General features: G+C 48.7%; 1 protein-coding gene across 2 annotated transcripts in view; it reads right to left on the minus strand.

The window, feature by feature from the left end:
• akt1 (v-akt murine thymoma viral oncogene homolog 1) overlaps positions 1 to 16,401 on the minus strand; it is a 40,459-nt gene that overhangs the window by 17,441 nt on the left and 6,617 nt on the right. The window contains exon 2 of one of the 2 annotated variants that reach the window (XM_036541874.1): positions 15,828 to 16,001. In XM_036541874.1, the coding sequence (XP_036397767.1) occupies positions 15,828 to 15,873 (46 nt within the window). In that variant the 5' untranslated portion in view covers positions 15,874 to 16,001. Of the gene's footprint in view, positions 1 to 15,827; positions 16,005 to 16,401 lie in introns of both variants that reach the window. The other variant, XM_036541873.1, reaches the window with a different exon arrangement.

Below are 16,401 nucleotides of genomic sequence, written 5' to 3' on the forward strand. Positions count from 1 at the left end.
CGCCTGCCAGCCCCTCTGACGCACGCTGCCGCTGGCTGGCTGTGCGCTGCACGCCGCTGACGACAGCCTGCGGCACAACTGACACGCGGGCCGAGGAGGCTTACCCTGTGACATGCCGATCTCTCCAGCTCACTGTAAGCTTCCAGCCGTCTGAAAGCACATTCCCTCATACGCTTTTTAACAGCCTCCTGCTACTCCAGTAGCTTTCTTGAGTCAAGAAACTGACTAACAACTCAAACTTTTAGTTGTTTACAAGTTGGAAATCATTACCACAACAGTGGTAGAGGCGCACAGTGGAACTGGGCTTTTAAGAAGAAGGTCAGAGGCTTTACCATTCCAAATGTAAGCAGAATGGCACTCATAATGCTATGACTACTACTACCAGCATGACTACCACTGCCAAAAAAAATATTAATAATAATAATGGTGGTAACTATAAGATAGTTATTTTGATTAAAAGATGTGGCCTGTGTGTGGCCTGGTGAGCAGGACGAAAGGAGAGAGGAACCGGGCATCTGTGCTGTGCTGAAGACGCTCACCGCTGAGGAATGTGGCACCTTGGGTCCACTCTCCCCGTGCCGATTCCAGCTCCCACATATTTTCCAGTCAGGCTACGCGCTTTGTGGAGAAGTGACACTTAGCTGCCCGTGGGGCTCGCTCTCCCTCACTCGCACCAGCGAGCACATGGCTTCCTTCAGATTACTGTTTACGGAGTGCAGGACCGGTGAAGAATGACAGAACGCCAGGCGAGGACCAATGGGACAGAATAAGACCTGCACATCAGGACAGGCCTGCCATTCTTAGACCGGGGCCTCAGAGAGGAACCGAGGAGCTTCTGTCTGGAAAGTGATAAGAGGCGCTTGCCGGATCTCACTGGACGGGGAGAGGCTTGGCGTACCTTCCCATTCCCCCAAACTGACTGGCACTGAAGCCGTGTGACCACCGAAATGCCCACTGTCTGTTAGCCTAGCTTTCTCTGTCCCTCTTCTGAACAACTGCTTCCTGTGAAAACATCTGCTACTCTGGCCTTCTCCTTTTAACATCCCTTCCCCTTTTCACTCTCATTAGTTCTACTTTTTCCGCTGGCCCTCTCCTGCGCGGCTCAGGTCGGACCGCTGCCACATGCGCCCCTCCCCCCGGCGTTGGGCGTGGCACCTCCGGAGGCGGAGCCTGCGTGGCGTGACCTCACCGTCCGTCCTGAGAGCACAGGGGGGGCGCTGCGGGACGGCAGAGTCCGCATCAGAGAGGGGGGGAGAGGTGACACAAAGCACGGGGCTCAGATGTCAGGGAGGGGAACGCAGCCAGACATTTTCTGGGTCCGTTTTGGGGAGTTTCATCACCTCACCGGGGCCGCTGATTGATGACTGGGCAGAGGACAAAGAGCTGACATGGAGCTTATCCGCGGCCTCACCGAATCCTCCTCATGACTTGTTACAGCCGCTAAATCAATGTTAATGTTCTGATAATGCTCCGTGTTTATTAAAAAGTAACATGAACGGCAGAAGGGCGCTCAACGGAACGGGCTGGCGATGTGACAGGAGGCTCCCGCACCGCGGCTGACACACGTTCTTCTCAACTGTGACCCAAAGGCAGCGCACCGGCAGCCCTGTTCTTCAAAACAGGAAGCAACACAGCTAGACAACGTGACCAAACAGCAGATAACATCGATAAACAAACTCCTTTTTCACACTATTACAGCCACTGAGTCATCCATGCACCTCCCAAATCACACAAAGACAAACAGCTCAGTTGCTTCCTGAACTGGTCAGTGTGTTTAGACTTTTTTTTTTCGCTTGAATCGTCTGTCACCCAAACAACTGAACTTCTTAGGAACTAAAAAAAACAGGGAAGGAGGAGAGCATGTTTGGAGAAATAGAGAATGAGGGAGTGACACAAGAGAGGTGTCCTCCTACTCCACCGCTGTCCCAGTGAAAAAGAATGGCATCTGTCTATTGGTGAAGTGTGTCTACACAAAGATGGAGAGAATGGGAAGGAAGAGCACGAAAGAGAGAGAGACAGAACGGCCTGTCTCCCGGTGGCCCATGCACACGTGGATGGAGAGAGAGAATGAGACAGAACAAGGTGCAGATGAGGGGAGGGATGGAGCAAATGGAGAGGGGGGGAAGGGGGGAGCAAGGGGAAGAGAAGAAGAGATGGAGAGAGAGAGAGAGAGAGAGAGAGAGAGAGAGAGGAAAAGAGAGCGAGGACTGCTCCTCTGCCCTCCTACGGCGCAGAGAGGGGGCCCAGTAGAGGAGCTGTCGGGGACTGATAGAGAGTCCTTCCATGACAAACAGCTGCTGAGGCCGAGGATGCTCGCTGGGCAAAGTGGAAAATAATGAACAGCCAGGCTCTGCCAAACAAAAGGAAATCCGTCTTTATTTGCCAACTGCTGCACGGCCCGAGCCTAGGTGGCCACAGTGAGCCAGGGCCCTACCTCTTTCAAAACCCAGACGGGCGCACGCACCTGAGAAAAAAAAAAACACACGTGTGGAAACGCCCATACACGTGCTAGCACAAAGACCTGTGGAACCTGTGTGCTGACCACGGGCCTTCCCAAACAAAGGGCTGGCTTCACCTGCCCAGAGCTGGAGCGATAGGGTTAAGCTGCAAAGGCATTTCGGTATCTGCGCTGCCTCTTAACACAGACCGTGCGGTTTGCGTTTGATCTCCATCTGCACTAAGGCGATGCATAACAGAATGAAACAATTTAAGAACAGGGGTAGTAAATCTTCCCCCTCACCACTACCACCCTGCCTTCCCTCCTAACCATACAGTACAGATGATCATTTAGAAAAACCCACAGCTGTGTCGGAGATCTATGTGCACTAAATGCAAATTTGATTATTCTGAGCAAATTGCCTCTTTAATTGACTCTCCCACATCATTTCCACAATTTATCTTTGGATCTTCCCTCTCCTTTCCATATTCTCACTGTAGATGGGAGGAAACCGGTAAATTATTGTTTTAATAATTTAATCCAATATCTCATTTTTGAAGAATGGAAGAATTGAAATTCACACAAAGTGCCGGATAGCTACTTCTTCCTGCGTTTTTTCTTCATCGCCATTCAAATTTTAATCTGAAATTTATAGTCATTCTGCTGAAATTGGTTATAAATGTCCACGTTTTAAAAAGCAATGAAATTCAGACACTTCCACTTGCCAGTTTCGATCCTGTCACAGTTTACCTCAGCAGTATATAATATGCACATACATTCCCTTCCTCACCAAGTATGCCATTAAATCAAACTGAAATATATGACAGGAGGGAATTTTCGTTTAAAATGCACAAGCTACATTTGCCAAATCGGCTCACAAAACCATCAAATTCAATTACAGCAAAGAGCAGTGCTGCTAACTATGTTCCCATTCCAGCACCATTTCAGGTTCCAGCAGTGCTGGAAAGCACACGGACCACCGTTAACAGCTTTAAATCCAGTCTGCTGTAATACACAGGCTACGCAACAATCTGAGCCTGTCTTTCTAACACCATTGTGCAATGTTCAGATACGACCAGGCTTTCTAGAGATACACTGCAATTGTTCAGCTCAAATCTGCCACTGGAGTTAACCTTGAGCTGTGACAATTCACTCAACTGAACAGTGATATTTCTCTTTGGCATTTGCTTTGATCCAAGTGATCAGCCTGTCACACTCAAGGTAAGGAAATGATGCTTTTGGACTTGTAGTCCTCTTTATCAGTTCAGATTCATAAACTGAAATGCCATACCATTAACTAGTGATCTCCTGATTTTGCTCACTTCCTGACAGGTCACCAAATGCAAGACAACTGATTTTAATCTCATTATGTTTCACAAAGGACATCTGGAGTCAACTAGGCCTACATGGCCCAGATACCCAAGGAACAGAACATTCAGATCCACCTCAATGAAAAAAATAATGTTGTTCAAAAAATAAATCCATTTAAAAAAAAAAAAAAAAGATTTTCTTGACCACACACAGGAGAGGTGTGAGAGGTTTTCAGCGTGCCTGTGGTTTTTTTTTCCCATGTTTCCAAGCCTGCAGCCTGTGACTCTCTCTGTGTCTCTATATCACTAAGAAAGGAATGCGGAGATGAAAACGTCCAACTTAGCTCTTTGATAAACACATCATGCAAGATTCACTCTTAAAGAGGAGACCAACCCCTGGGACCTGGCATCTCTCTCTCTCTCTCACACACACCACACACACACACACACACACACACACACACACACACACACAGAAAAGGAAGAAAGAAGAAACGAGCACTTTTCAGTCCCTGCACCCAGCAGCTGGACTTCCTGAGGGGGCTGCTGTTGGGTTTTGTTCCTGGCCGTTCATGGCTAGGGATGAGACGAGGGAAGGGGGCACTGGTGACAGTGTGTGTGCGAGCCTGTGTGTGCGTGTGGGGGGGCGGAGGGGGAAGGGGAGGGCGAGGATTAGGGAATTAAAACTCAAAAACAGGGGGCCGTGTCTTTTGTTGGTTTTTCCTGGGCCGCCCCCTCCATCCCCTCCCGGCCCATTCTGCTGGGGTCCTGCCTGTAGCCTGCAGCTGCACCCGGCTGCCCTGTGCCCTGCATCTCAATGAGCTGCCGCCGCCCGCCGGAGTGGGGGCTCCCCAATGGAGAGGTCACCGCTGACAGACTGACACTACAAAACAGGCTGCGGTTGAGGCCTACCCTCTCCCCATGACCATATAAGGCAGCCCGGTCTCACAACGGGCATATTCACAGGCCGGGCCAAACCGCCCAGGAGTTTTGTCTCCCTCTTTTCTTTTCTCTTCTTGTTTTTTTTTTTTTCTTTTTTTTTTCCTGCAGTCCCTCTCCTCTTTTGTTGGCTCCTTTCTTTCTCATGCAGCTGGATGGTACCGCGCTACAGAGCCTTTGGCAGCGTTATCAACAGGTCGTGGTGTGGGCCCGGGCCTCGTCTGGAGGCCCGGCTTTTTTTAACATTCCACTGCAGCATTCGCTCCGCCACAGCCGCCGCTGTCTCTGCCGCTACCGCTACAGGAAAAAAGGGGGGTGGGGGAGAGAAAAAGAGGAGGGGGGGGGGCAGAGAGTCAGCCCCTCGTTCTCACGCTCGTAAGAAAGCCCTCGCTTCTTCTCTGCGGCGAGTGACACCTGCTGATTACCATAGAGACACTGTGGGAAGTTCTCACTCTTTTTTTTTTGTGTTCCGAGCTTTTTTTGTTCCCCTCCCCTCAGTAAACAAGCAGGCCATGGATTAGTTAACTGGGTTACTGCACATGACAAACAAACAAACAAACACACAAATTAAGGAGAATCAGATGTCTGCTTTCCCCTAACCTGCACTCACCAGAAAACGGTCCACCGGCCCTACATGGGTGGCTGACTGTAAAATGGGGGGAGAAAAACAAAAGAGGGAGGACAAAGTTGAAGTAACTGTGGATATTAACAGCGGTAACGGGAGGCGGCCCAAAGCCTCGGCAGACAATGCTACCATTTAGAATTGGACTGCACGGAAATAAAGGTATTTCCTTTTACTTTCTTTCAAAAAAAAACTGGAAGCCTTACACATCAACGCTGGCTGTGAAAAGAAATTAACCTCACGTCAATTCACAGGCAAAACGAACTCAACGAAACAAAAGTTGAATAAACTTGACGTGAAGTACGCAAGAACAACTGTCAGTGTTATTGTCCGTAAAAAAAAAAAAAAAAAAAAAAAGCCGAAAACTTCTCTCAGAATTGATGGCGAACATCAGCAGCGCAGAGACTAATGTGGATCTGACAGAAGCGGGAATCTACGGCAATCTGCCCGCGCAGCCAGACTCCATCTGAGAGAACAGCTGAGTGCTTTTTGCGCCTCCATTTTTTTCCAGGTGCCGGGAAAAGCGGGCCCGGAAGATTGATGTCGGAGACGGGGAGCTCCACGCCACTCCGATGCCGTTTCCGACGGGGGTGAGTCATTAGTTTGGCATGGGGGTGGGTGGGGCTGCGGGGGGGGGGGGGGGAGCGTGTGAGCGGCAGGGGGGTGCCCGGGGAAGCGGAGGGAGCGTTGGAGCGCGCTGCCAACGGCGCGGGTTGCGTGGCGGGCTGCTTCTGCACAGCAAAGTAAGCACGCAGCGGGCCTGCCGGGCTGGCAGACAAGTGACAGAGGTGGCCGTCCCTGCCCTCCTGTTCCCCCTCCATCCATCCCCGCTTCCCCGACAGCTGCGCCCGCGCAATCTGCTCTTCCACAGCACATTTACCAGGAGCCTGCTTCCCCCCCCTTATCCGGGACGCGGTGGCGCTCCCGCTCCCGCCCGCGCCCAGACACCAGACAGGCCGGCCGCTGCGCGGGGGGAGCCCAGCCCGGGCCACGCGCGATCTGGGCCCTCCGCTCTGCGGCTTTTGTGTGCCTTTTCCCCGACAATAAGGGGGAAAGACATGGGAAACAAAAATGGGCCTGCCTTTTGGGCTGTCCCTGGGCAATCTGTGTCACGGGACAGTGCGAGTCAGGTGGTGCACAAAAGCACAGCACCCCACACCAAGTTCTCTCATTAAGTTTTAAAGGAGGAGGACTGGAGACAAAGGCAAAGATTTCGTGTTCAGCGCTGTGTTGGCCCATTCTCGGAGGAAGCGGGCAGGGGGTGAGGTGGCGGGGGGGTGGGGGGTGGCGAGGGTTGCATCTTGTGTGCACAAAAACAAGCATCGTGAAATCTCTGGTGGAGGAAACGGGTGCTACTTTACGAAGCCTGGGGAGATAAAAACAGCCCTCCTGCCACCGACCCCCCCCCCCCCCGCCAGCATGCTCCCCCACAGGCGCAACACGCACACGCGTGTAAAAATAACCCCGACCCAGAGCCTCGCCTGTCCCACGCCGCCGGGATTCCACAGAACTGATTCACAACTGCCCCTCCGTCGCAGGCTGGCTGGCTGAACACATCAGGATTCCAGCGCAGCAAGAGGCTCACAGGGCCTTAACTGGGGCAGGATGGTACAGTGTGCGTAAACAGGCTTTTCAAACAAAAAAAGATACCAGTACAGTAGCAGCTACAAAGAGGATGTGGTTTCCGAGGAACTGAGCAGCTTATATTAAGAATCGATTTCCTTTTTCACTCGCGGGTTTGTTTTTTCTCCCGCCCCTTCCCCTTTACTCGAGTGAGAGTACCTCAGCGGCTGCAGGCGAGCCGGCCGGGCCTGCCACACACGGCCCCTTGTTCTGGACCTCGTTAGCCTAACGAAGGGGACGGGGCCCCCTTCGCGTGGAGTCACCTCTCTTGTCAGGGAGCAAATTTCCTGAACAGGCGGGGCGGGGCGGGGGCGAGGGCGAGGGGAACGGCACTGTTGCGTTGCACTCCGCTGAGCTCTTGGCCATCGTGCCCGAAAAACCGGAGTGGGAAACGGAGCGATTCGGCTCTTTAATGTCCTGTTATATTCTGCTTTTAAATGAGATCAAACGAGACCTTGGGTGCCGCTGATGCATGAAATTTGGCTGCATAAATCGCAATACACTTGTTCCCTCTGATGTGTCAATAGGCCAGCGGCAACAGCTTAGCTATAAAGTGAAATAGATGTACCCCCACAAACACAAACACACACACACACACACACACACACACACACACACACACACAAAGAGACAGTTGGGCAACACAAACACTAAGTATAACAACTATCAAACACATAACATAAAGGACTATGCCAAAAACAAAAAAAAAAAAATATTCTCCATATTATATGCCTTTTGGACTTTCAGTTCTGATAGCACCTGCAATAACAGCTTCGGACATTCTAAAAGGGTGCAGTGCGATCCTTTTCTTGGTTTCAATCTAAACAAAACCAGAGAGATGGGCAGCCGAGCTGCCCAGCTGTGTGCTGCAGCATCCAGTGAGTCTGGGCACGCTGGCAGCCTCCCATGCTGTCCGGCGCTCCACCCATGAGATCAGCTCCATACAGCTGCAGAGCGTTTATACTCCCATCATTCCCACCCAGACAGCTCAGTAATTACCCCCCTACCCCGCGCCAGCCTGCACACTGCGGCCTCAAACACATCCAACCCCTCGCAAAAAAAAAACAAAAAGGGGGGGGGGGGGGGGGGGGGGGGGGGGGGCTCGGGTGCATTTAACTACATGGCTGCCTTGACAGACCGACGCGGGCCAATAGCTGGGGTGGGGTCTGCGCCAGGAATGCTTTGTTCAAATAGGGAGGCCGTGAACGTTCGCCACAAGGGAGCAGAAGGGGGTGGACTCTGGGTGGGAGAGACTCGCTGAGCCGTCCCTCTGTCCCTGCTCCGAGAGAGGGGACACCAAACACCGGGCTGAGAAGGGGACGCCCTGATGACGGATCTCACTGGCCAAGGCTGGCAAGAACAACCCCGCTTGGTCCGCTTCTTCTACACTGGCATTATTTTACGGAGATGTCAAATCGAACCCCCTTGCTTTAGGGATCTGAACGCAACTAATGCGATCACAGGGATTCTGTATTTACAGAAGCAGAAAGGTCAATCTCTGCGTGTTTCAGTCCTGAGCTGGTGTCACTCGTTTAGGAAGTCGGTTCTGGCTACATGAGTCAGAATTAAAGCGAATCGAGTGAGGTCAGACCCTAGACAGCACTCAGCTTGCCTCACGCCTTCTTTGCATGGTGCGCTAATGTGAAAGTAAGCATTATCCTGTTACCATTTCAATCCATCACTTCTGTCACTTGAAACGCTGTCTGGGGGGGGGGGGGGGGGGTTGGAGCACTATGCTGAAATGTGGGGAATGGTATCAAATTCGTTAACCCCTTTGGTCTGCGGTGAGGCAGGTATCACCCAGATGGCGGGAGTGGACAGTTTACCTGGGCGCGTGATGGAGGCAGCTGCCCCGCGAGCGAGCCGCAGCGCGGTGCCACCGCGTCACTCGCCTTCTGCGCCATGGCACCGGGGGCCAGGGCGGCGTGACAATGATGTGACATTAAAACCCGTCTTGTCAAGAGGCCTTTTCACAGGGGAAGCTGGCGGATGCCCCCCAAATCAAAACATGGCTGTTCTTGGTGACATTTCGCCGAGCACAGCTGTTGGAGCCTGACAGCGTGCCAGCTCACATTCTTGAAGGGTTGTTTGGTGTGTGTGCGTGTGTGTGTGCGTGCGCGTGTGTGTGTGTGTGTGTCTGTTGTCTTTCCCATTTATTTATTCACTTCAGGTCAGGCCATGTTGTCTACCACTCCAACAAAATGCAAAAACAAGGGAGCTTTTTTGAGGACTTTCTCCCCTCACAGAGGCAAAGTAAACAGCTTACTCCCTCAGGGACAGGAGCGCAGGCTGGTCACAATGACTGGCTTTGACATCACACTTATGCTGTGATTCATAAACACACTTCTCCCCCCCCCTCCCCTTTATCTAAGGCAAACAAAAGAAAAGAATAGAAGTCAAGTACACCGTGTTCTACAAGAAAGTGGGCTTTCAACTACAGAGCGATAGGTATGCTCCTCAGTTGCTACACAGCAGCTGTACCCTAGGATTCAAGTAGTCTAACCTGACCTGTTTCAGTAAAAATCCAGCTACATAAATTGATAGGAAATTGAGCTATGTAAGGTGCCCCTGGACATTTATGTAAATAATGTGATGATTACCTTTTGTATCTAACTCAATGTATGAAAACAGCATCAAAACCAGCAGGCTGGAAGCTTCTGGTGATCAACACTGCCGAGGGTCCCCAAACATTCGCAAGGCTATAGACGTGGAGCAATGGAATAGTGACCTTTGACTCGTCTTCTTTCAAGTAAACAAGTTATTTTTCGTCTCCCCGCGGCCTTTCACCAGAGTCCTTTATTGCCCCTGTTATCAGGAAAGCCATCCTGGACTTCCCATCAGAGCTCTTCTGAATGCAGACCATGGAATATTTTGTTGGCCTCAATCTAATGTGGCTCCAAAACCAAAGTTCGCCAGCAACATTCCATTTACGACAGCCGCAATGGCTGCATTGTATGAACATATCGATTCCACATAGCTCGAGTGCCTAGGTACATGGGTAATGTTGATCCCTGAGGTAGAGACAACTTTCACTGCAGCATTAGTGAATTTTTGTAACTATCACCGAGGGAGAAATTTATTAATATAGTAAAATATCATTTTGTAAGACTTAGGCCTATACCTTACTCATACCTACCACTTCCTTAAATAGGTGACCACCCCACTCCCCTCCTATGTGGCAAAAAAGACCATAACAGAATGCACATTCAGTTAAAAAAAACCTGCCTTTGGTGTGGCAGGAATGGAAGAGTCTAGAAGTCTCTGAAGACTCCAGAACATTCAGGAACTTCTGTCAAAGAAATCCGCTCTGACTACATCAACAGCCAGACTGCAGCACAGCAGAGACTCATCAATTCAGATTACAGAAACAACGCCAAAAAGCCAACTATGTAATTCAAACTGCTCTACGTTCCATGCGACACTGAGTTATAAGGGAACCTTTCAAAGCAAATTAAATGGCTCTTAAGCTGGCCACAGCCTGCTAAAATCAAGAGTAAGAACCAAAAAACAGCTTTTCTCCCCTCTATGTGTTGACAAGCTAGTCCACCATAATATATTACCTCCACGTTCCCAAACTTCAGATTCATACACAAACGTTGTGTTTTTGCCTCTGTGTGCAAAATCTGTTCCCACAAAAAACAGCCCTGGTTTTGGTGTAGACCACAATATTGGTCAGTTAACTCTGTAGGCGCTGGATCATAAGTGCCCATAACAGGCCTAGATATGCAGATCATCATGAATAAACACAGTTGTTCAAAGTTAACACTTTGGTACTAGAATCTTTCGAGTAATTTGTTTCCAGTAAGCACTTGAATCTTTCCTGTGGGAATCACTTCCCTGAGCACTATTCTACACTCATTTTTTTGCTAATTTTGCCCAGTAAACTCATTTTCCTTTTTGTGGTTTATTCTGCCCTGAAATATTCCAAATGCAGTAGTTCCCAGGTAAACAGTCATGAACACAACAGATCTGGAATCAGAGATGCACTCCGGCGAACCAACAATAGTTTCAGGTGTGTGCCCTCACCTTCACAATGGGAGGTATGCTTCCCCTCATATTGCACTCTGCACCTATGATCCAAACCATGGTAACCTTCTGCCCAGTGCACATCATTTCTCTATAGGGCCGCACAGTGTTTCAGGGTGAAAGCATGAAGGCTCTTAATGTAAGTGCGTAACTGATTGCCTCAAAAAAGTCACCTCGGGTGTTCGAGTGTCAGAGCAGCTGCGCTAACTGCCTTTAAACAGTGAAAAGCAAAAAGAGCCAGTCGAACAGCCCTGAGTTTCTGACCCTCAACATGCTGGTGACACGGTCCACTAAGGGCTGCTGAATCTGACCAACAGCACGAAAGCTAAAGCTACAGAAAGTTCTTAAGATGGAGCCCTGTTTACAGAATGCAGCGTTTGTGCTGTAAGACTGATAGATAAATCTGGTTCAGCTTTTTTAATCATATATTTACTAACCATCTTCTTCAACACATATTTAACAGTCTTAAAATGAAAGCATTTATTCCAGGCAAATTTCAGCATAAAAGTGAAAATGTGATACCTTTCAAAGGGATACATTTGAAAAACCCAACCAAATAAATAGTTTTTCTTACATTTCTTTGCTTTCTTGCATTTTACAGAACGATAATCAATAATGGGGTAAAGGGGGAATGCTTATGATTTAGAGAACAATGCTTTAATGCTCATCATTGTCAGAGAGACAATGAATGTATCCACACTGCAGCTCATTGTGTGACGACAGGGGATTTCCAGATGCACAGAGAGCTTCTCCCTTTATAAATGGTGTCTAACTTCAAAGTGCAAATGTCTCTGGTGATTATCATTGTTCCCATAGCACACTGGCCACCCTAACTACTACTGGCGTGATTGTTAGCAGATTGTGAGAAAGAAATACTCAGTCGTACACACTGCTGGCCTGAAATAAGATTTTTTCATGTTTATGCAGATCTTTTGTAAGTTTTTTTCCTTGATCTATAGCTTGCAGATGTGTGATCATGCATGTTTTAAAATGTTTGAAAAAGCCACTGGGGCTGAAACAAAAAGCCCAACTGAACTGATCCGAGTTCATTGAGTACAATTCCCCACGAGTGATGTCATCGCAACAAAACCTCCCAAATCCTGCGCGTACAAAATAAGATTGCCGGGCCGCTGCACGCCGTAAATCCGGAGCGCGCTGTGTTCCCAGTTATCCTCTGCCCAGAACCGTTACCGACTGCGTCTGTCTGCATAGCTGAACTGGGATGACCCCGCTACAACACAGCGCTCTGTTGTATCTGCAAGGCGGCCAGGGGAAACTATTGAGCTGCACTGCAGCACGCCGCCCATTCGCCCCCGTCCTGCCTCTCCACTGCCTACGCTGACGGGACTCCCTTCTGCCTCTCTCTGGCTCTCCCCTCCTGCTTCTCTGACCATTTCCCTCCGGTTTTCTGACTGTTTCCCTCCAGTTTTCTGACCGTTCCCTCCAGCCTTCCTACCATTCCGCTTCTGCTTCTCTGACCGTTTCCCTCCAGTTTTCTGACCGTTTCCCTCCAGTTTTCTGACCGTTTCCCTCCAGATTTCTGACCGTTTCCCTCCAGATTTCTGATCGTTTCCCTCCAGATTTCTTACCATTCCGCTTATGCTTCTCTGACCGTTCCCTTCTTCTCTGATCATTCCCTCCTGCTTCTTTGACCGTTCCCTCCAGCTTTCTGACTGTTGTGCTTACTCTGTGGAGGCCGAGCCCAAACTGAGACCATGAAGAACGACAACAGTCTGACCACTCATCCCTGGTCATGGAGGGATGGTCATGATGGGCCAGTTTAGCTCCCCCAGTTCTGACGGTGATAATGCTTTCAAAGAAAGCTGGAAAACCTGCTGAAATGAAGTCCCTTGGGACTGGAGCTGAGAAGCCCTAGGGTTGAGGGCACACACAAAGCCGCTCAAAGCCAGCAGGTATGTGTGGAATTCCACCTTGTATAAACACAATGGAATTCCCCTACCAGAGCCCTACCTCTGGTTTACAACAGCCAACTGCCCTGTGTGAGACCACAGGCCTCGCTTTTAACTGGGACGGGAATGTGGTTCATCAAAAACACACAAGATGCTAATTATGTGTTCCTTTTCATCAGGGAGGTAAAGAACTGCAGGATCGAAGGGGAAATGATTTATGTCAGTAAATATACTGACAAGACAGCCTCTGAAAAGGTCCTTAATTCATGCAATCTCCTTCAGACCGCCTTACTCACCCTAACTCTAAAACAGTGAATATGTGATCAAGTGTGCACACAGTGGACCAGCACCATGGCCAAAGGCTCCATCTTCTATCAAGCCGAGGACGTTCTTCCGCCGGCTGCCTTTCTGCTCCCGGGCATTTCTGTCGAGATTCTGTCATAACCGTGGCAACAGTCGCACGCACCACGGAACTTACCAACGCACACGGAAGTTAGGTGATGGCACGCGGTTTATGGAGTTCCGCTGGGGTCAGAGGTGAAGCTGCCGCTAGCAGAAAACAAACAGGCCAAGTCCTACACCAGGGATGTGTCTCGCAACATGCTACTATTGCTCCATGTGGAAGTTTGCTTTTGCTGTGCCACACCGCCATGGTCTACAGGAACAAGGAAAGACAATACCTGGGCCTAAGCAGAGCACAGTGGATTCTACCAGGTCACATATAAGCACCTTTGATTCTGCTGGAGTCAAGCCATTCATGTGTCCATGTAGTTCTCTTTATACTAAAATAATCAGCTCTCTCAGGGGTAAACAATGCTCAATTACTGTGAATCAACTGGCAGAAATTATCTAAACAGTGTTACAGTAAGTGAATTAGGATTTAACCTGCTTCAGACAGAGAGCAACCACTGCTGAACGCTGATATTTCCAATGACAGCGATTTTATTGAGGAAATAGATTAAGTGTTAGCACTGCATCTTGGATCCATCTGCAATGCAGCATGCTGGTGGGCTTACAGTTCTGAAAAGGACAATAGACCAGCATTTCATTTGATGAGGCCACATATCGGACTAGGAACTAGACAACTACAAGTAACTGTCCTTTTAAGTTTTGCAGGGTTGAAAACTGTTTAAGGAGAACATACATCAGTAAAACCACTCCCAAGCCCCTCACCACAGAACACTGATCTTCCATGAGATATCTGTGTACATGGAGAGCACAGGAAGCAGGCTGAGTGTGGTATATCCAGATGCTTTGACCACAGGAGAAGATGAGGGGTGCAGAAGGGGAAAGGGGAAGACCCACAGTCAAATGAAATACTGGCCATGTAGTGTGGTGTGGTGATTCGGGACCTTGACCTGTAGCCAGAGGGTAGCAGGTTCAATTCCCGGGTACAGTTGCTGTACCCTTGGAAAGCACACTTAACTAACTACTTCAGCTACAATCCAACTGTACACATTGATGACTTGTAAAACACAAGCTATGCAGTTCTTGCAAGATGAGGTTGTCTTATATGGCTATCAGCAATAATAGTATTCTATTAGTTGGTTCCTTTTAGAGTCATTGTCATCAGCTGGCTCAGTGTGGCTCAATCCTTTCCCTATCTTCAACATTTGGTCTTAGTCAACTAATCACCTTGGAGCAGGAAAAAGTCTTGTGAAACTGTAGAACACTGAGTGTCTACATTATTAGCAATAACACATGACTATAGTATCCCCAAGAACAAGGGCCTTCAAACTATTATGCTTCTACAGAGCACATTTATCCTCAAATGGTAATACAGTGATCACATATGCCGACTGCCTTTGGGCTAAATAAACTGTCATTGATCAAAATGTAAAGCAAGTTTCTGCAAAAAACAGAGGAAATGCAAATACTTTGTCAGTTATGCCAGAATTTCAAATACCCAGGACATTGCATAGTATCCTACACGACATTTTTTCAGCACAGTAACTTTGTAGTTAAGAGCATTTACTTTGAGTGCAAAGTGCATTTTTAAATGTGCATTGTATCTTGCTACAGCACACAATTAAAAACACTGCATTGTCATTGCTCAGGAACTCAGGAAGAGACATCTTCTGCAAAACAGCTATGTGGCTAGAAACGAGATTTTTTTCAGGGAAAGAAATCCCAAGCAGTCTGCATCTAGTGACAGTGATACATTTCATCACAAGCACTTCCAATGAAAACTTGGATGGAAGGAAATGGATGTGTTTGTTATGGTGGAAAAAACGGCAGCTTCACGGTCTGTACTGTGGCAAGGCACATGCAATCCTCCAATACACATGGCTACCATGGACCCTACCCAGGTCCTCTAGGTCCCACCGCACTCCAGGAGGCAAACACTGTTGGAGGACAGACCCACCCTCCTGAAACTATAAAGCAAGTCCCAGGGTGCCGAGAGCAGAGCGACGAAGCGTCCCTTCCAATTTGCAGCTAATTTGTTCCAGCGATGTAAGCTCCTGGTCATTGTCAAATGACATGCCTGGCATAGAACTGAGGCTGTAGGGCTCAGACTGCACTTGGAATAAGTGTTTTTACTGTATGAGCCACTCGCATGCCCCAGCATGTTCACCATATTAATATTTGGTAAAGTACAATATTCTCAGGTCAGTGTTACTGTGTATAATTCTAGCATTTTCACAATGGAAATTAGCACTCATGTTTGATTAATGGCTGAATCACTGTTTTGCATCTCAGCATGTGCCAAAATGCACTTTTCCCCAAAATTCATTCAGGGCGTGCAATTGTGTGAAGTCTAGAGATGTCAGGAATTATTACTATCTTTATGCATTTTTGTCAGTTCACAACATTACAAGCAGAAGAAACATGTTTATTCAACACAGCCAGAACTCCTAGCTTTCGAAAATTCAAAGTCAATTCATGAGCTCAACACATGCGGCGATGTGTCGAATGTCATGCAGAAAGGTCATAGTCAGGGAAGCGGCGAAACCCTTTACCTCTCTTGTGCAGCCAGCCCTCCTTCACAATTACAACATCGGTCATGGTGGCCCGCAGGGAGTGGTCCGTCCGCTGAGTCCCGACAGGGAGAGACCACGCTCTGATCCCCAAAGCGACCTTCACTCAAACCGCGGCAGGAAGCAGGAGCTGGGAGCTGCCTTCTCGCAAGTTGCCTACTGGGTTTTGAGAAAGGAGTGGGGAAAAAAGAGAAATAAAAATTAACTCCACTTGAAGGTAAAACAGTTCCTCTCGGCCCTCCAAACATTAATCCCCAAGTGAGCACTTTCGCCCCTCCGCCCGGAAACAAACATGATCCTTGGTCTTTCCGTGGCTCCGAGGGGACAGTGGAAAAAATGTGCCAGCATCTACGACAGGGAGTTCATTCAGAGGATTTAAAACAAAAAAGGATCTTGTCAGAGCGAGTCACGGCAACCTTGTGTCACCTGTTATTTCTTCTTCCCAGACAACCGTCCCTTTTTTATTTGAATCATTTTGTTTTGTGGGTACTCTAACATATTCCTTGCATCTTGCATTTTTGTACAGAAAAATGAGGGGGAAAAGAAATCAAGGACG

This window comes from Megalops cyprinoides, chromosome 12, assembly GCF_013368585.1.
Source record: "Megalops cyprinoides isolate fMegCyp1 chromosome 12, fMegCyp1.pri, whole genome shotgun sequence".
Classification (NCBI taxonomy): domain Eukaryota; kingdom Metazoa; phylum Chordata; class Actinopteri; order Elopiformes; family Megalopidae; genus Megalops; species Megalops cyprinoides.